The sequence below is a fragment of the Salvia splendens genome, chromosome 11 (assembly GCF_004379255.2).
Source record: "Salvia splendens isolate huo1 chromosome 11, SspV2, whole genome shotgun sequence".
Taxonomy (NCBI): domain Eukaryota; kingdom Viridiplantae; phylum Streptophyta; class Magnoliopsida; order Lamiales; family Lamiaceae; genus Salvia; species Salvia splendens.
This window is the reverse complement of record NC_056042.1, coordinates 22,967,419-22,987,706: the sequence shown is the minus strand read 5'-3', so window position 1 is coordinate 22,987,706 and position 20,288 is coordinate 22,967,419. Positions and strand designations below refer to the sequence as shown.

Sequence of the window (20,288 nt, the reverse complement as noted above, 5' to 3'; positions counted from 1 at the left end):
ACGAGGAACTTAGCGAGAGGCATCTCCCACATGACCATCAGGAGTTAACACACCCTCCGGTGGACAGGCTGAGATACAGGCGCTGGTCAGTGGAACTCACTGATGAGCTGGTGGAGGAGATGAAGTTGTTCGACTCCCAAAAGCTCCAAGATGCTTTCGATAATAAGGATGACGAGAGCAAGCAAGTTAAGTGTGGAAAGGTACTCCATTTTCCTTTCCTCGATGAGTTGGATGCCCGTGAACCTTTTCTATCTTATGTGCGTGCATTGGGATTTGATTGGTTATTGGAGAATAGAGATCTGAATATCTCTGTTCGGCTAGCGAAGGAATTTTTCACAACTTTCAAATTCAAGGTTACTACCGATTTGGACATGGAGTCAATAAGCTTTAGGTTGTTCGGATGGGAGATAAGCATGAATTTGATTGAGTGGACGGTCCGATTGGGGATGTGTAGTTTGGAAGAGGCCATAGGGCCGGACTGGAGGAATAGAGAAAGGGGAATTCCTAGACGCCATGTCGACTTTGAACCCCAGGAGGCTTGGGTGGAACTGACTCACCTGGATGCAGGGCAATTTGCATCCACCATATCCCGCTCCATCCACTTTAACAACCCCGTCCTGCACCTAGTTCAGCTTTATCTTGATTTCAACCTGCTAGGGCAATCGAATTCGGCCAACAGAATTGTACCTCCTTTGGTGCGCCAAGTGCAAGAAAAGAGTCCATTTGGGATTTTGGATCGCCTATCAGTGCCATCTCATCGCTACACATCCTGCTAGAAATTTCACCCTGTGCCACCTGCTGGGAGCTTTTGTGAGGAACAATATCATCGTTGTGGAGGCTGGCGAGCTTTCTCCCTTGAATATGGTCGACCCTCCTGGTCTGTTTAATACACCATTCTTCGTCCGAACAAATACTGTTTACATGAGGCAGGGAGTATCGCGTTTCTACGCTATGGGAGAAGAAGCTATTCCTACCGGACGGGCGACAACAAGCCAGGGAACACAAGCTCAAGCACAGAGGCAAGAGAGATTGGAGAAAGCAGTGGAAGAGCTAGGGGAGGAAAATCGGCAAGCTAGGGCGGAGTTGACTCGCCTGACAAGTCTAATGGAAGGAATTCTGAAGGAGTTAGCGGCAGGGAAGTTAGTACGAGGAGTTGGAACGAGTGTCCACGGAGGCCAGACTGATGAACCAAGGGTAGCCGAGACAAAAGAAGAAGCAGCAGAGGAGGAAGGTGTCGGGGAACAGGCAGTATCCGAGGGAAGCGAATCCGAATCCGAGAGGGAGGAGTCAGAAGAATCACCTGCACCAGCCCCTGCCCCGCGGAGGAGCAGGAAAAACATATAACCACCACCCCCACCTGACCAGTTAGTTTTCTTTTTCTTTTCAGTTTTAGTTTTCGTATTTTATTTGTTTTTCTAAGTGCTTTTAGGTAGTATAAGCTGTGTAGTATGTGAGCAAACCCCATTCATAACACTTAGCCTATTTGAAGAGAGGATTTTTGCACGTGTGTCGTGTGCACTTGTTCCCCCTTTCAACAAGATTTATAATTTTCCCACTAATGCAACAAATATTACGAAGTATAAGCGGCAAGAGCGGGGTCGAACCACTGAGACTAGGGACCTACTCGAGATTGTTTCTACGACACATTCAGAAAAGTGATCGGCTGCTGCCACGCATTCATTAAGGGTTGAGTTTTAACTACTAGACCTAGGAATTTAAACCTAATCTATTCTATCTACTGGATCCAGAGAACTGAAGATGCTTCAAATGTAATTGCAATCATGATTTGAAACTGAAAATTAACTTTAGATCATTCACCAAATTTCCCGGGTCAAGCAAATAAGATTCCTAAACCAGCCAGACAGCAGAGCGTAAGAAAAGCAACAGAACAGATTTCCCTAAATAGCTACTGACAAGAAAGCTGCAATCTAACAAACTAAAGCAGATTTGATTCTAGCTACCAACAAACTTCATCTTCTTCATGAATCCAACGGGAAATACAGAACAAAACAGAGCATTAAACACCATGAAAACATAGCAATCTCAGATCTAAATTTAAACATGAAATTAAAGCCTAAACTAAAAGATCTACGCTACTGGGTCTAGCAGATGCGAGATCGAACTGTAAACAGCCATAATCATGCAGAATAGAAACAGAGAACTTCAGATCCACCAACACAGATTCAGATCCACCACAATCCAACATCGAAAACGAAACGTAAACACGAAATTCAAGCTAGAACTACCAGATCTACTCTCCTGGATCAAGCAGAAAGCGGAATAAACACAAATTAACCTTGCATGCATCACCTAAACTAACAGATCTCAGAAATCGAGCACGTGAATAACTAGATCTCAACCTCTAAACTACTGGAAATCATGTAAACATCATGGATCTAAACATTTAAGCCACCAATTGCGAAAAGCATCCAAGAAACATGAGTAAATAGCATCATCAACATGAAAATAAACACCAAAGCTTCATAAAACCAGAAATAGGTCGAGATCCAAAGGCGGAGTCGTCAATTCCTCCGATAAAACTCGAGATCTTACTACATCGTCTCAAAAACGCTAAAGAAAGCAAGGATCCAACGTCGGAGGCGTCAATTCCACCGTCGAAACCATTGAACTAAGCTAAGAAATCAGCAACCAAACTAAACTAAGCTAAGAGAGCAGTGGCGTTATGCGCCTATGAGAGTTTCCTACCTAAACTACGAGAACGGTAGCGTTAAGCGCTACCGAGAGCTCTCTACCTAAACTACCATAGCGTTAAGCGTTCCCTTTCTTCATTCATGTTGGTCCCTTTATATAGGGAGGCTTCAAGCTCGAATCCCTAGGGTATGCTCTTCATGATTTGACGTTTGTACCCTTAAAATAGGATCTTTTAAATCTATTCTGCTCCATTTTCCCTGCTCCTGGTAATTGTGTGCGTTCCTGGGTTCGGCAGATTTTTCACGCTCCTGGTCTCCTGATAATTCTCCTTGACCTAGCGGATTTTTGACACTTTTTACTCATTTTCTGCTCATTTTGCATCTGCTCGGTCAATTTGCAGCATCTACTTGACCCAGCAAATATCTGCACACTTAAGCTCAAATTTGCGCATTATCTCCGCCAAAAAGCATGTAATATTACCAAAAAACAATGCATGAAACGAGCCTTATCAAACTGCTCACACTTAAACCATGCTTGTCCTCAAGCATGAAAGACAAGAAAAAAGAAATAAGGCAAGTTTCAATGCATGTTCCCCTTTTAACCGACCCTAAGAAAAGAAAACCAAACTAAGACTCCTAGACCTAGGAAAACTTGGACACAGAAAACAGACACGAACACTCATACGGAAAACAACATGACAAAGAAAAATACAAAAACACATAAACGCATAAGCTGGTATTTTTCCTAGCAGCCATCCCCACAAGTTTAAGGTCAATCCAAGCATTTACAGCCTCAGATTCTTCCCCCTCCCTTCTTCTATCTAGTCAAGCTGTCAGTTCGTCAAGATAGCCTTAAATTTTACCTTCTGTTGGATTCACTTGATCACTCATTCCTCACCAGGGATGTTAGGATCGATTCACTCTTAAGTCAATGACACACCACTGATGCTTCGGGTTATGAGAGTTTCTCCTTTCTACAGTCCCCTTTTCCTTTTAAATCCTGGGTCAGGTTACTATTGCTTCCTGCCCTTAGATTTCTTTTTTTTTCTTCTATTCCCCCTTTTATACATATATATTTTTCCCCCTGGACTTCGTCCAGCTTATACCTCCGAATTTTTAGTTTATTTCTCCCCTGGACTTCGTCCAGCTTATACCTCCATTTCCTGGACATCGTCCAGCTTATACCTCCTTTTCCTGGACTTCGTCCAGCTTATACCTCCAGAAACCCTTTTTTTTCTCCGTCAGACTCTTATCCCTAAGCATTCAGTGGCGGTCCCCCTTTTTTTGTTAGCTCAAAGTGTTTAGGCTTATAACTCACTCTTATAGAGGGGCTTCACAGTAAGCATAAAATTTAGGCATTTTCTATCGTTCTTACTTCATCCAACTGACTTTGATTTATTAAGAGAAAAGGATTCACAAATTAGCATGTATTTTCTCTTCAATTACTCTCCCTAAGGGGCTTTTGCTATCTATTATACCAGTTAAGCAAACACAGAACCTAAAAAAAAAAACATCTGCAAACTCCTAGACCTAACAGAATATGTACAAGACATTAACTGCACTAACTGCTTCCCCCCTCCCACTTCATTTATGCTTGTCCCCAAGCAATCCTTATGAAGTGGAAAGCAGGCCAATTAGTGGCGACAAAACAAAACAAAAAATAGAAAAACAACAAGACGCACACTTCTCACACTTAGACCAAGAATTGAGCTAAGTGTAAGAAGGCAAAAACACAACGAACAAAAGCAAAACAATCTTCTCACACTTAGGCCAAGCAATGGGCTAAGTGTAAGAAGATACGCAAGAAAAACACAAGAAACACAACATACTAGGCATACAAACTTCTCACACTTAGGCCAAGCCAAAGCCTAAGTGGGAGAAGGCACAAAAACAACAACCTAATATGCTCACTAAAGAAAACTAAAAACTAAAACAAAAATAAAACACAAAAAAAATTACTTGGTTACTGGGGGTGGTGGATCAATTCAGACCCTGGCTCCTTTGAGAGTCAGCCTTCCTGGGGATGCTGGGGTGCTTGCCTTCTTGGTCCTCTTGCTGGTCATGGGGGTTAGTCCTCTCTTGCTGGTACATCAACATTGATAGTTCTGGAGTTTGTAGAGCAGGTTTGGCCACCCCCTGCTGAGTAGAATCATCTGTTTCCCCTGTTTCTGACTTGCCATTCTGCTGGGTCAGGCAGTCGTCATCCTTAATTCCTGAATTGGGAGCTTCATCCTTGGAATTCCTTGGAGGTCCCTTGTACTATCTTCCTGACCTACGAAACTAAAACTTGAAATTCTTAAGCAAACTGGTCAAGTGGATGTAAGATCCAAATTTTTTTCATTTATAAACTTCTTTCCCAGATTTACTTAGAATTTCGAAAATATTTTTGGGATTAAAATTTTTTCTTATTTTGGATTTTAATAAGGAATTTCAGAAAAAACATATTCACATTATGTACAACTTTTGCTCAAGTATTCTTGGGAGTATACTGGTTCAGTCCAAAAATTTTCAAATTCCTTCCTATCTACCTGACCCAGCAGATTCCCAAAGAGTACTTAGCTAACTGACCTAGGCAATAATAAGGTGCATGCATAGTGGAATTTCTTCCACTATGCGTAACTCCGAATTATCCCTAAAAACTATTTTTTTTTATTTTTTTTATTTTTTTTAAATTTTTTTTCTTTAAAACATAAAATCTTTTTGTAATTTTCTGATTTTTTAAAATGTTTTTGAATTTTTTTTTAGAAAACTATTTACAAAAATTAAAACTCAACTAAAAGTATTTACAAAATGAGCTTCTAAATTATCCAAGGATTATATATGCAACCAATAATCATAAAATTGAAAGAATAAGAAAACTCCCTGCCCCCACTGGCATTCTTTCAGCCACATGTATTAGGAGAGCTTTCCTTCTCCACTTCAGCCCTTGATTTTTTTTCAACCTTGGAGACCGCCTTGGATAAGAAGTCATGCCTAGACAAAAGAAAACGATCAAAAACAGAAAATTAAAGAAAGCCGAAAGCTATTTACAGTGTCATAGAAACAAAATCAAGTAGATAACGCCATAGTCCCCGGCAACGGCGCCATTTGAAGAGAGGATTTTTGCACGTGTGTCGTGTGCACGTGTTCTCCCTTTCAACAAGATTTATAATTTTCCCACTAATGCAACAAATATTACGAAGTATAAGCGGCAAGAGTGGGGTCGAACCACTGAGACTAGGGACCTACTCGAGATTGTTTCTACGACACATTCAGAAAAGTGATCGGCTGCTGCCACGCATTCATTAAGGGCTGAGTTTTAACTACTAGACCTAGGAATTTAAACCTAATCTATTCTATCTACTGGATCCAGAGAACTGAAGGTGCTTCAAATGTAATTGCAATCATGATTTGAAACTGAAAATTAACTTTAGATCATTCACCAAATTTCTCGGGTCAAGCAAATAAGTTTCCTAAACCAGCCAGACAGCAGAGCGTAAGAAAAGCAACAGAACAGATTTCCCTAAATAGCTACTGACAAGAAAGCTGCAATCTAACAAACTAAAGCAGATTTGATTCTAGCTACCAACAAACTTCATCTTCTTCATGAATCCAACGGGAAATACAGAACAAAACAGAGCATTAAACACCATGAAAACATAGCAATCTCAGATCTAAATTTAAACATGAAATTAAAGCCTAAACTAACAGATCTACGCTACTGGGTCTAGCAGATGCGAGATCGAACTGTAAACAGCCATAATCATGCAGAATAGAAACAGAGAACTTCAGATCCACCAACACAGATTCAGATCCACCACAATCCAACATCGAAAACGAAACATAAACACGAAATTCAAGCTAGAACTACCAGATCTACTCTCCTGGATCAAGCAGAAAGCGGAATAAACACAAATTAACCTTGCATGCATCACCTAAACTAACAGATCTCAGAAATCGAGCACGTGAATAACTAGATCTCAACCTCTAAACTACTGGAAATCATGTAAACATCATGGATCTAAACATTTAAGCCACCAATTGCGAAAAGCATCCAAGAAACATGAGTAAATAGCATCATCAACATGAAAATAAACACCAAAGCTTCATAAAACCAGAAATAGGTCGAGATCCAAAGGCGGAGTCGTCAATTCCTCCGATGAAACTCGAGATCTTACTACATCGTCTCAGAACGCTAAAGAAAGCAAGGATCCAACGTCGGAGGCGTCAATTCCACCGTCGAAACCATTGAACTAAGCTAAGAAATCAGCAACCAAACTAAACTAAGCTAAGAGAGCAGTGGCGTTATGCGCCTATGAGAGTTTCCTACCTAAACTACGAGAACGGTAGCGTTAAGCGCTACCGAGAGCTCTCTACCTAAACTACCATAGCGTTAAGCGCTCCCTTTCTTCATTCATGTTGGTCTCTTTATATAGGGAGGCTTCAAGCTCGAATCCCTAGGGTATGCTCTTCATGATTTGACGTTTGTACCCTTAAAATAGGATCTTTTAAATCTATTCTGCTCCATTTTCCCTGCTCCTAGTAATTGTGTGCGTTCCTGGGTTCGACAGATTTTTCACGCTCCTGGTCTCCTGATAATTCTCCTTGACCTAGCGGATTTTTGACACTTTTTACTCATTTTCTGCTCATTTTGCATCTGCTCGGTCAATTTGCAGCATCTACTTGACCCAACAAATATCTGCACACTTAAGCTCAAATTTGCGCATTATCTCCCCCAAAAAGCATGTAATATTACCAAAAAACAATGCATGAAACGAGCCTTATCACTATTCAATAGTCTAAGTGTGAGAAGTTAAGGGTTTGCTATTTTGGCGCATGCGTTTTTGTTTATGTGTTTTATTTTTTAGTGCATGTTAGCTCACACTTAGCCTACTGTGTAGCCTAAGTGTGAGGAGTTTTTGTACATATGTGTTTGTGTTTGTTGGGTTCTATTAGGTTTTAAACTCTCTCACTTAGCCTATTATATAGTCTAAGTGTTAGAAGTTTTTAGAAACAGCATGTGTTTTCTTGTTTGGTATGTATGTGTGTCAGCCATACTAGCCATTACCTTTTCCACTTCACAGCCTTATCTGAGGGCAGACACTTGTGAAGTGGGAGGGGGATGCAATGGCCAGTATGACATATGTATATATTGTGTTTAGTGTTTGTGTTAGTGTCTTTCTAGGTATTGTTTTTAGGTCTGTTATACGTGTTGATTGGGCTTAAAACTCAACTGTCTCGAGCTGACGGTGAGGGGAATTGAGGGAGATAGGACATGTTGGACAATCTAAACCACCCCCCTTAGTAGCTCCTAGTCAGTACAGATGATGCAAGTATGAGGGAAAAGCTCGTCCTTAGAGCCAAACACAAAAGCCCTCTTAAAATGTGAGTTAAAAGCCTAAAGTGGAACCACTTTCCACCAATTCAGAAAAGAAAAGAGTGGCTGCCATAAGATGCCTAGGGTAAAGTGACCGCGTGTAGCAAACACTGAAGGCAGTAGGAAACCCCCCCCCCCCCAATAAAAAACCCCCACCCTTAGAACCCACTTTCTAGCCGTATATACCCAGATATAACCCACTAGCCACTGGGACTGTGTGTGCGAGGCATAAGGAAAGAAGGCAACTGGCTAGAAGAGCATACAAGAAGAAAACCAACTGGAGGAAGAAAAAAAGATGCAAGGAGAAAATCGACCAGGAAAATCCCAGGTCCAAAAAAATGAGAAAGAATAAGGATGGCGAAGCCACATAAAAAAATGTTGAAGAAAATAGTCGAAAACACTTGACCACAAAAAGAATGAAGAATGAACAAGGGTGGCGAAGCCACAAGGAAGCTACTGACCAGTTGGAGCCCAATATCAGGAAACGTCCAGCCAAAAAGAAGTGAGAGCCAAGAGCCCAAATGCACACAATTCCCCCCCCCCCCCCATCGAAATAAAGTAGCAGTTTTTAAACCTTACAGCCTTAGGAACATCTACCCCATACTCTACAAACCAGTAGCCCCGTTACAAGCTTTTAAGCCCTTCAGGAACCACACGTGAAATCTAAATCCGAAGCATTTGTGGTTCAGCGCTATGAGAGAATACAGTCCTAACATCCCCGGTGAGGAATGAGTGACTGAGAGAATCTGGTGTTAGGCCGCGAGTTTGGGTGATCTTGACGAGCAGATGTACTGACTGGGAAGGAAAAGGGGGGCGGCGGAAGTTCAAGGCTGTCTAAGGCCGGATTGCACCTGATCCCAAGGGGAGGGATGGTTGAAAATATAGCCCGATTAATGTGTTTAAATGTTCCTTGTGTCTGTTTTGTGTGTTTGTGTTGTTTTTGTGTTTTTCTTTGCGTCATAGTTAGAGTCCAGGTTAGGATAGAGTCGGTCAGGGGTGTAACCAGGCTAGAATGCGACTTATTGCTTTTTGTTTGTTCTTCACGCTTGAGGACAAGCATGTGGTAAGTGTGAGCAGTTTGATAAGTCGTATTCTAGACCTTAGTTACTGGTCAGTATAACGTGCATAATTGAAATATATCTGCAAAACAGTTGCTAAAGTGTGCAGGGAAAGGGTTCTAGTCAGAAGGAAGGTATCGGATAACTCACGTGAAAAGGGCATCAGAATGTTGCTATTCTAACCAGTATGCATACCAAAAAGGCACAAGATGGAGAAGAAGGATTGATGGGAATATCAGCCACAAGTAAGGGCAAAAGGGTCATTTCGCGAAGAGAGTCTACCCTAAAAATCAAGGGGCAGGCCTCCATATAAAAGGGAGCCACTTAGAGTAGTTCTCTCTCAGCAGATCAGTCCTTCAGCCTAGTCTTTCATATTCTCGTTCCTCGCCACAGCCATGGTCACCTGAGAGTTTCATCAGTTCGTCGGAGTTCCACATTATCTCATTCCAGCCAGCGTGTTTCGTAGTGTTAGCAGTTTCATCGCCCGGAGTGGCAAAACAATCTTTATTTGATTTCTTAGTTAATCGCACTTTGTTTTCTTACGTTGGATCGGTTACATTTTCAATATTTGCTCACTTTGAAGTCTTAGTTGTGATCCAAACGTTTTTATGATATGAAGTCGTTTTTTGTGCATCGGTTCCTGTTTGATTCTGTTTCTTTCTGCCTAGATAGCTTAGATATAGTTGTTACGGTAATTTTCAAGTGTTGCGAGCATGTTTTCATTTCCGAATTGATAGATCTGAGTTCATGAGTTTAGATAGCTGTTAGATTTTAGATCTAAAATGGTTAAGTGTGAAAGCCTAGTTTACGTGATTTCTGCCACCTTGCATGCTACCCAGTGCGCGTAATCTCAGTTTCGTTAGTTTAATCTTTTGATTTGAAGTTTAGATTGTAGATCTGTTTTTGTGAAGTTGTTAATCTGCATTTCTCGTTCATGGAATCTGAGTTGTTTGATTTGTGTTCAGACTTGTTGGAGAAGACAATGTCCACATCCAAATTTGGGACCACTTTTACTTTTTAGTTACTTTTTGCTTTTGTCCTTTACTTTTCTCTACTTTTTCTGCTGGTACCCTACAGATCTGTCAGCCTAGTCACCTAACTACCACTTATTCTCTGATATTCCGTTTAGCCTTTTATAGTAACCCCGTACCTTCCACATATTTTCTGAAACATAATGTTCCCCCACTCTCACGTACACAGCTGCTTATCAATCATCTTTCACCCCTCCTAGTTAGTAAAGTACCACCTGAATTTCCAGTCTAGTTAGAATCTCAACCCCGAGCGTGGTAGCTAACCAACCTTTCCAGAATATCACCACAATTTCCAAAGCGCATTCATCTCTGTGGGATTAGACCCTTACATCCACTATACTAGTCAGTAAAAGTGGGTTGAGGAATTATTGATACCAGGTTCAGGCTTAGCTGGGACTTCCATCCTGATCAGTAGGATCCATCCTTGGCTTGACGCGACACTTGCACACAAACCTGCTCTATCAACTGGCAATGGAAGAATTGTCTGGTGGTGTGGAGGGGGTCGTACACGAGGGGCCACAAAGGCACCCACCCCACCGTTATACTCGAGACCGTCGCCGACTACCTGCTATGGATCTGGCATGCGTACTTCGTGGTCCCCGGTTCGAACAACGACATAAACGTGCTCCAGCAATCCGACTTCTTCGCCGAAATTTTGGATGGTAAAGCGCCGGCCATCAACTTCACCGCTAACAACCGGCGCTATAGAATTGGGTACTATCTTGCCGACGGCATCTACCCGAAGTGGCCAACCTTCGTGAAGACGTGCGCTAGGCCTGTGAACGCAAAGCAGGCGCTTTTTACGCATAAGCAGGAGGCTGCTCGGAAGGATGTGGATCGGGCGTTCGGGGTTCTCCAAGCGCTCTTCAACATTATCAAAGCCTCGTCTCGTTCGTGGTTCATGGAGAACATGGTCGACATCATGTATACGTGCATAATCTTGCACAACATGATTGTCCAAGACGAAGGACCCGAGGCGGGAAATTGGTTCGACCCCGAAGCCCCCGGAAGCTCAACCGCCAGTAGTCCACCTCAAAGTGGAGTGCATCCGTCTATACAAGAACGGTTGTCTATTCGGGCAATGACACGTGACTCTTCCGCCCACGCGCCAACTCCAAGATGATCTCATGGAGCACATTTGGGCAAACTTTGGTGGAGGAAATTAAATTATGTATTTTTATTTTTTTAGGATTTTTAAATATATTTTTTTAATTTTTTTACGAATTTTATGTTGTAATGTTATTTTATTTTTAATGAAGTATGTTTTTATTAATTGAATTTGGTGGAAAAAAATAAAAAAAAATGAAATTGAATGAATATTAATTTAAGGGACGAAGGGTTGCAGGTTCCGTCCCTTAGTTAAAGGATGGAGTAAAAAGGTACAGTGGGGCCCGCAAATAGTGTTTTAAGGGACGGTACAGTGACCGCGTTGTGAATGGCCTTAGATTTCATCCATTTTAAAATTTGCGTTCAACTCACAAGCAATCTTGGATTCTCAGTTCGGAGGACATGTCGGTCGTACCCCGACGTCATCCATCTGTACGACGCCACTCCTGACTCCCCTAATCTTGTTTAAACTATATTGTGTTTGTTTGTCCTCGAGACCTCAACTAGTATCTATTTTGGTTCAGTTAGAGCATCCACAACGCGCGCCGCCCGAGTTCTGCGTTTAGTGCCGGAGGAACGAAACGGGCGCGCGACGCGTTGCGGACATGCGTTCCGTGCCCAGGCCGTGCTCATACCGTGTCGTGTGCCGTCGTCGCGAGACGCGGCACGACCTGCGTCGCCACGCGCTTCGGCGACGTGGCGCGCCCCTGCGTCGTGCGTGACTCCCACTCGTCGGCCCGCGAGTGGGCGTTGTCATTTATGACGCAATAAATCTTTTTAAAAAAAAATCAAATTTATAAAAAAAATTAAAAATGTGTAAACGGTAATATTACCGTTTAATTGTGTGTTTTTTTATTTTTTAGAGTTTTAAGTTGTAATTTTTTTATGTTGTGTGGTTTTTAATGAAGTGTGTTTGTTTAATTGAATTGGGTTGGAAATAAAAATAAAAAATGAAATTGAATGAATAGTAATTTAAGGAACGGTTAAGAAACGGCTAAGGAACGGAGGATTGCAGGTTCCGTTCTTTAGTTAAGGAATGGAGTTAAAAAGTACAGTGGGGCCCGTAAATAGTAGTTTAAGGAACGATGGGGGAACAGCGTAGTGGATGCTCTTATTGTGCCCATTTTGTCCACAACATTATCACAAAATAATTCAACATCCGAGGTAAAATTGGATTCTTTTGTTTCTTTCGTTCATTTTGGAGAGAAGATGAATTAGATGATCAATCTCAAGCTTAAGTCATAAAATTAGATGAATGGATCTGTGGCTTTAATGCGTTACTGTAGGTTCTTGCTGTTCCGTTCTTGAGGCCATTTTTCCTGTCCTCTTTGTTCAGCTCTGGTGTAAGGTCATCCACATGCGTGTCTTAATACCGTCTTATCCCTTCATTATTTATGGGTCTCACTACACTTTTTATCCCATCTCTTAACTAAGAGACAACATCTGCATCTCTCCATCTCTTAACCATCTCATCCCTTAACTATTCATTCAATTTCATTTTTTATTTTTATTTCCAACAAATTCAATTAATAAAAACACACTTCATTAAATAAAAGAAAATTACAATTTAAAATCCTAAAAACAAAAAAACACATAATTAAAATCCTAAGAAAATAAAAAAACACATACTTAAAATCCTAAAAAATTAAAAAAGACATAATTTAAAATACTAGAAATTAAAAATTGCACCCTTGAATTATAAAAACTACTCCGTCGGTGAATCATCCCCTGAAAGCGGTGGCGGTGCCCTCTAGCTAGGTGGAGGCGGAATACCAAGTTGATTTGCCAGATACTCAATGCCGGCAAGATGGGCTTGATATTGGGGAGGCGTCGTGCGGGAAGTGTCAGTCATCGTGTCGGTGAAGTACATGGACATTAGGGAGGACGGCGGCCCTTGGGAGCCCGCCTGACTTGATTCGCCTCGGCCCCTCCCCCTCCCTCTAGCCACCTTCGCCGTTTTGTTCCCTTGCGGCCGACGTCGTGTACCGGAGGAGCCCCCTGCATCGGATGTCGGGAACTCAACCTCTTGTGAAGCGCTACCTTCCCCACCCTCACTAGACGAGTATTGGCCACCCGCCGTATGCTTCGTGAGTTTCGAGCTCGAGCCCGTGCTGGAATCGACACCGCCAGCCCACCTATCAAGATGTTTGACCGCCTCCCAAACATCCGGAAATTTGAAATCTTTGTCGTGTCGGATTTGAAGATTCGCAAAGCCGCTCTCAGAATGTTAGATCTGCTGGCTCCATTTTGGTATTGCTTCGCTTCCCTCTTGTAGATCCCACAAAATCTTTTGACATATCCGTCGGCTCGCTCACAATGAGCGCGAAGCATCTTCAGGTTGCGGCGGAAGGCCCCCCTCGGCTTATTTGCGTTGTGTACGACGGTGACCCCATCCCAAAAAACCTTGCGGTTTTGTTGATTCCCGAGGATGGGATCGTTCGATGTACTGATCCAAGCGTCGAACAGAGTCATCATCTCTGCTTGTGTGTATGGATGACGGTCGTCGTCCTCTCCGTCCGGCACCGCCTCCGGAGTGGGTTCCTCCGGAATACCCTCCCTAATTTGGGATAATCCCTACGTTTGCGAGCTCCTCATTCCCAAGGGAGGAGAACGATATTATGCATCAACTGGAAAAGATGGTGTTTGATACGCCAACGTCGCCGAGCCTTGGGTGCTTGGCGACGAACCGGAAGCACCAAAAACATTGTACGTGCCCCCCCCCCCAGTCGACAAACGCGTTCAAGTCGTAGCCGCCGCCGGAGTTTCCTTCACCGGACATTTTTGCAGAAATTGGAGAAGAAATAGAGATAATATAGTGTTTGTGAGAGTGTAATGTTTGTGTGGATGAACGTGGGAAAAAACGTTTGAATTTTTTTTGACGCCCACTCGCATAGCCGGCGAGTGGGCGTCACGCACCAACCACTGCTCGCCACGTGGCCGACGCGCGTGGCAAGACAGCCCGCGTCCCGCCCCTCCCACACGAGCTGCGCGACGAGACGACGCATCCGCAGCGGCGTCTCGCTGCAGTCTCGTCTCGCCGGGACGAGACCGGGACTGCAGCGAGACGCAGCTGCGAATACCCTAATCATCACTATTTTCTTACGAAGTTGAATAAACTCTCGTTGAGATAGGGAGGTACGAAATGAAAGAGAAAAGGAAAGGAAAGGAAAATAAATTTATACCTATAATATTAAATAAAAAGATACAGAATCTTCAAATAGAAACACCTAAAATCTAGGACTCTAGCCTACGTGTAATACAGCTGCTCACAAGGGGCGCTCAAATTAGGGCAAAACAATTCTTTATGTGGCATTTTAATTGCCATGTGGAATAAGCTACTTAAGAAAATTGAATTAAAACTCAAATAATACTATGAAGTAGAAAGTTTAGTGACTAATTTGAAACAAATCAAAAGTATGTAGATAAGTATTAGTATTGTTCAGTTTACCTTTGTGGAATCTTTGACATTGACATTAATCGAGTAATTATTTAATATTTGAATCAATATCTTGAGGAAATCAATAATTAATTAAACTTGTTTGGTTTTGAAGTGCCCTAAAGCTTGAGTTTAGTCGAAAATAAATGTGCGCGCATATCATTTATGTATCCAGCTCACGCAAATAGCCATATTTAAATTAAACAAAATAAAATAAAATAAAATAAAAGCCTCTTAACTTTATGAAATGTATTAAAAGATTCAAGTAATTATCATTCCACATCTGTATAATGAAGATTGGAAGGTAAGATATTTTAATCAACTAGCTAGATTCAAGAAAACATTTTAAAACCGCATCAAGTGCCAAATATTCACACGAAAATCCTTGTATTTGACATTAATTAATAAAATAAAATAAACTTTATAAACGATTCCATGATGCTAACGTACATAAATATAAACCATCAGACCGCAGAAACAGAATTGAACTATCCTCCAACTCTTGAATAAATAAAACTGGTATAACCAATAAAAATAAATAAAACTGGTATTACATTTCTATGATGAGAATTTGAAAATCACCATTAGTAACAAGAAAAGAAAAAAAAATCGTCTTTACTAGATATACTATCACAAAATCAACAATATCATTTTAGCACATGCTCGATAATTTCAGCTGGAAGCTAAAAATAGAGTAATTTTCAGCATTGCTTCCCTGGAAATATTTGAAATCAATCTTCATCAGAATCATCGAATGTTATCTTGGTAGCTTTGGGAGCATTGGCGTCGATTTCTCTAAAATGGGCACCGTATAGCTTGGATTCCTGGATGGATTATAGTGCAAAAGACATTATATAGCAAAGTGTCATAATCCAACGTCAAAATAGGTCGAGATTTGACACCCGTTAGCAGATGATAAAGATCTCAGTTCTGCAAGGTTTTCTCATATGTTACTTTAATGTGGTTTTGATATATTGACACACACTGTCAAACTGCAGCCAAAAGAAAAGCACAAAATTGTCTTTGCATTTCTAATAATCGAAATAAGTCTCCGCAAGTCAAAATTTATTGACAATCGCATAGAAAAAATACCTCCAACTAAGGCACACATCAGCTTACATTTTCTAATTAGGCTCTAGATACTAATATTAAGATTTCAACGTTATAACTACTCCATTAACTAGGGATTTTAGGAAGAAAACAAAGAAGCAAGGTATGTCTGACCTTTTTCTTTACATGAGTCCCAAATTTCAGTAGATCTTCAGGTACAACTTGCTTAGCTTCCCTGAGAACATTCACCAACTCCCCAGAAAGGCCCTGGTACCGTCACATTTATGAGCCGGAATATTACAATTGAACAAGTGTAGATAATATTGAGAGCTAAAATTGAAGCATACCTTATTTTCCTTGGTAAAGAACGTATGAGCCACTCCCTTCTTACCAGCTCTTCCAGTTCGACCAATTCTGTGCACATAATCCTCAGTCGTGAGAGGAAAACTATAATTGATAACGACTTCAACATCAGGAATATCCAATCCTCGAGCAGCAACATCAGTTGCAATCTGTGCAATGCAACATTAACTACTTTTATTCCGTTGAATGCAGACAATCATTGTGTCTAGCAACTAAAGGAGAATTAAAAATTGGTGCAAGATAAGAGGTACAGACAACAGATGCAGTAAATTAGATGAAGAACTAAGATGTGGGTATTGAGAACCCAGTAACCGTAGCAGGTTATACATGACAAAAGGACTGTGTGCATACCAATAGAGGACAGCTTCCGTCCTTAAACTGCGACAAGGCTTGTGTTCTTGCACTCTGCGCTTTGTCCCCACTTATAGAAACGGCTTTCCAGCCCCTAGGAATGACAAAGTAAACAAAAACGATAAACCAACAAATGAAAATGTATCATGGTAGCGAAAATTCAAGATAGCTATTTCGATGGCCAAAGGAATCAAATTGACTAATTACCTTCTGTGAAGCATACTCTCCACCCGAGATGCTTCTTTCTTGTATAAAACAAAAACCAACACTCTGTTTCTGAAAAAGAGTATAATTCCCACATATAAGATTAAGAATAAAAAGATTCTCAAAACTGAAATAATTTCAAAGCTGCATTGTCCTGTTGAACTATGGCAGCTATTAAGAGTAATAGACGTCCCAGAAAAAGGTTGGAACTGTTAAAGACAATGTGATCCTCATTTCGAGTGTATAAATTTACCTAGCATGTAAAGTACGATAATCATATATTTGATTTAATGCCAATAATATGTAACATTCATAACCTAAATGCATAACTTGAACAAGGAACACATACTTTCTAGATTTGTGATACTTCTCCAGCAAATTCTGTAGACGTTCATCACGTGCTCGCTCATCCAACACCTGTGATGAAAGAGAATGGAAATTTTAGTACTAAATTACCGATGCAAAAAAAAAATCGTTTATACATTCAAAATTACTACTTCAAATTAATTCATCATTAATGTCATTTGTCAGTACTCAATAGTACCTCCACTATTTGCATGACATCATGATTGGCAGCTAAATCTTCCGAACCCACCACCACCTGATACGTATTTGAATTCATTACACATAAAAAGAAGTAAAGATTGTAGTACAGGATTCCTCAGAGATAACACACCTTAACTGGGTTTGGGTCCATGAATTCCTGCGCTAGTTGATGCACAGCTGGTGGCCATGTCGCACTAAACATTACCATCTGGCGTACTGTGCATAATGTCAATCGGCATTACATAAACATCATTAGCATTGCAGATGCATCAAAATCCAAAGTTCCAAACTCAGAAGTATGGAAATGAAAATATTGGATTTTAAACGAAAAATTCTCATGCAAGATGCAGCAGCAGTCTTTTGAGAAAAGCGAGTAGACTTATGTTAGATGAAGGGTAACACTTGCATTTCAATTTCTTATTCAGGTAAAAGTATAGAAGAATAATTGAACGTGCTTAAACTCAAATACCAACAAAGGCCCATATCATACCAGAGCATGTTTGACTTAAAATCGAGCGAACCTCCGGTTCAAATCCCATGTCAAGCATCCGATCAGCTTCATCTAGAACCTATATATAGCCGCAATCATTAGATCATCAATGAAATGAAATTGTCAACTAGTTCACATAATACAAGAATACATGTGCCACAAATATCTGCATGCATATCAAATGTCAGGCAAACGAGTTATGAATCAATAAGATTCAAGGATGCTAAAATCTTGAAAGTTGCAAACTATGTCTGCATATGAGAATAAGAGTTCCTGATGCATCCAACATTTATGATCCACTGTTTGAAAGACCAAATAGCTAATAGTCTCATACAAAGAAAATCAGTAATTCATTAACAAACAGAAGTAAGAGAACATCTACCCACCACAAAGGAAACCTCATTTAGGCGGCACACTCCCATTTCAATCAAGTCTTTAAGACGGCCAGGTGTCCCAATAACAATGTCCTGCACAAAATCACATATATCAACTTACATACTTGAACAAATACTATGATCTAACCTAGAGTTTATAGGAATCGTATGAACTTAAAAACAATTCAAATTACAAAATATTGTAACACGACCCTAGTGCGATAACACTATAATATGAGTCTTTTCCAAATGGTTTCCATGATATCTGCATTAACTTTCTAATGTACAATGCAGTTATTTTATTTGCAACTATCAGCCTCACAAAATTAATTAAAAAAAGAGCCGATGATGCTATACGAGTTGGGAAATAAAACCAATAAAATTTAGCTGATCTCAAAACAATGCAGCATCTTTTTCTCCATCCACATGTTGTCATACGACTAAAACACAATCCAAGTTCAGATTTACTCAGAGATTAAGATTATGAGGACTTACCACACCAGCTTTCAGAGTAGATATCTGGGGTCCTTTGGAAGTTCCTCCATATATGCAAATTGACCGCACTCCACTAGGCTTTCCAGCATCACATAAAACATCTGCAATCTAACCATATCTAAAGTCATGATCGTGACTCTGTACCGTTCACGAAACTTTCTGTCATAAGATTCTAAAAATCGGTTATTTTGGAAATGAAAATGCAAAAGGTCACAAATAAGACCCTTGAAGCATATACGTATAGTCTATCTTCTTGTCCTTGATACATTATTCAATGCAATTACCAATTTTAGGATTACACGGTTGAATACAAACTTAGCTAGAGCAATATTCCTCTGAGCCTACATGTGTACTGCTATACACCCAACCATTTTCCCATATGCTTATTGTAATATAATCAAAAATTCACGCAACTATTTGAAACTTTGACCTTCATCTGAGATGAGGGCGGCATTTAATTACACTACACTCTTTAAGAGGCCATTCTACAGATTAACAGAATACACACATGATGCAAACAAGATAAAATCCCCAACACACAGTGCAAACAGAAGAAGTTTGTACCTAATCAAATGAAATATGTTCACAACAAATTATAGGCGCAATAAACAAATAGAGATCATACTTGTTGAGCCAACTCCCTTGTAGGTGATAGAACAAGACAGCGCGGAGATACTTTCTTAGAGGCACTACTCTTTCGCTTATGCAAGACGTGCCTAATAGCAGGGATCCCAAACGCGAGCGTTTTACCTAACACCATAAATACACACCTTTCAAAACACTGAATCCAATTAAGCACAAACAAATAACCATTTTCAATCCAATTTAAATGCATACCAGACCCCGTGGCAGCAATTCCAATAAGATCTCGGCCGTCGAGCAGAAAAGGCCACGAATGAGCTTGAATCGGCGACGGCTTATCGAATGCCTTGCAGCACTCCAACACCTCATCAGCAAGCCCCGACTCAGAAAACGAATCCAGCGCCTTGTATTTCGATTCATTGACATTCTTCCCAGACACCACGACGCCACTACCTTCTATCACCTCCTCCTCTTGTGCAATCTCGGAAATTTTCACCTCACTCACACCTTCTCCCTCCTTGCTCTTCTTCTTATTCTTCTTAATTGATTCTTCGCCTGAGCCATTCAACGAAATCTCCTCTTTGCCATCTCCCTTCTTCTTCTTCTTCTTCTTCGAGATTTCCGTGGAGCCAGCATCCAAAACTGCGTTTTGATCAAGTTCTACATCTTCGGCATCAGTCTCTTCGATTTTTCTCTTCTGCTTGTTCTTGTGCTTCTTGCGAAGCTTAGAATCGGCATCTTGCATGATGGCTGCTTCAATTTGCTGATTCTTAGGGCCAGCCATGACTGTGAAGAATACGAGCCCCAAAACCCTAGAGAGTAGTGAGTTAGGTTTTGGGTGTGGCGGCAACACGACTGGGAGAGGTACCACAACTTTTAAACAACCTTTTTCTTTAATGGGCCCACTGTTTTTTAATACTCCATTAATAAACTTTAAATTTGGTTTCCAAAAATGGTGTCTTCATAATTGTTACAAAATTTCATTTGAGATTTTTATTTGTCCAAAGTCTTTCTTTATCTAATTCGTAGCCTGATCATCAATCTGATAATCTAAGGTTTTACACTTTTAGTGTACTAATAATATGTGTATAATATTACAATGAAATACCTAGTGTCATAAAAATAGACATTTGGAATTAACATGTATTTTAATATATAATTGATAATTTTTTTTAAAAAAAAAGATAAAAGGTA

At 40.6% G+C, this 20,288-nt stretch overlaps 1 protein-coding gene across 1 annotated transcript; it reads right to left on the bottom strand.

Moving 5' to 3' along the window:
- Positions 1-15,146: 15,146 nt before the first annotated feature.
- Positions 15,147-19,948, bottom strand: LOC121756545 (DEAD-box ATP-dependent RNA helicase 5-like). The gene is made up of 13 exons (XM_042152111.1): positions 19,350-19,948; positions 19,138-19,262; positions 18,513-18,620; positions 18,030-18,110; positions 17,644-17,722; positions 17,284-17,369; positions 17,152-17,208; positions 16,957-17,024; positions 16,611-16,679; positions 16,404-16,497; positions 16,037-16,201; positions 15,864-15,956; positions 15,147-15,463 (listed from the first exon to the last, which is right to left on the bottom strand). The coding sequence occupies exons 1-13, from the start codon at positions 19,876-19,878 to the stop codon at positions 15,371-15,373; spliced, it is 1,647 nt and encodes a 548-aa protein (XP_042008045.1). The 5' UTR covers positions 19,879-19,948; the 3' UTR covers positions 15,147-15,370.
- Positions 19,949-20,288: the final 340 nt, after the last annotated feature.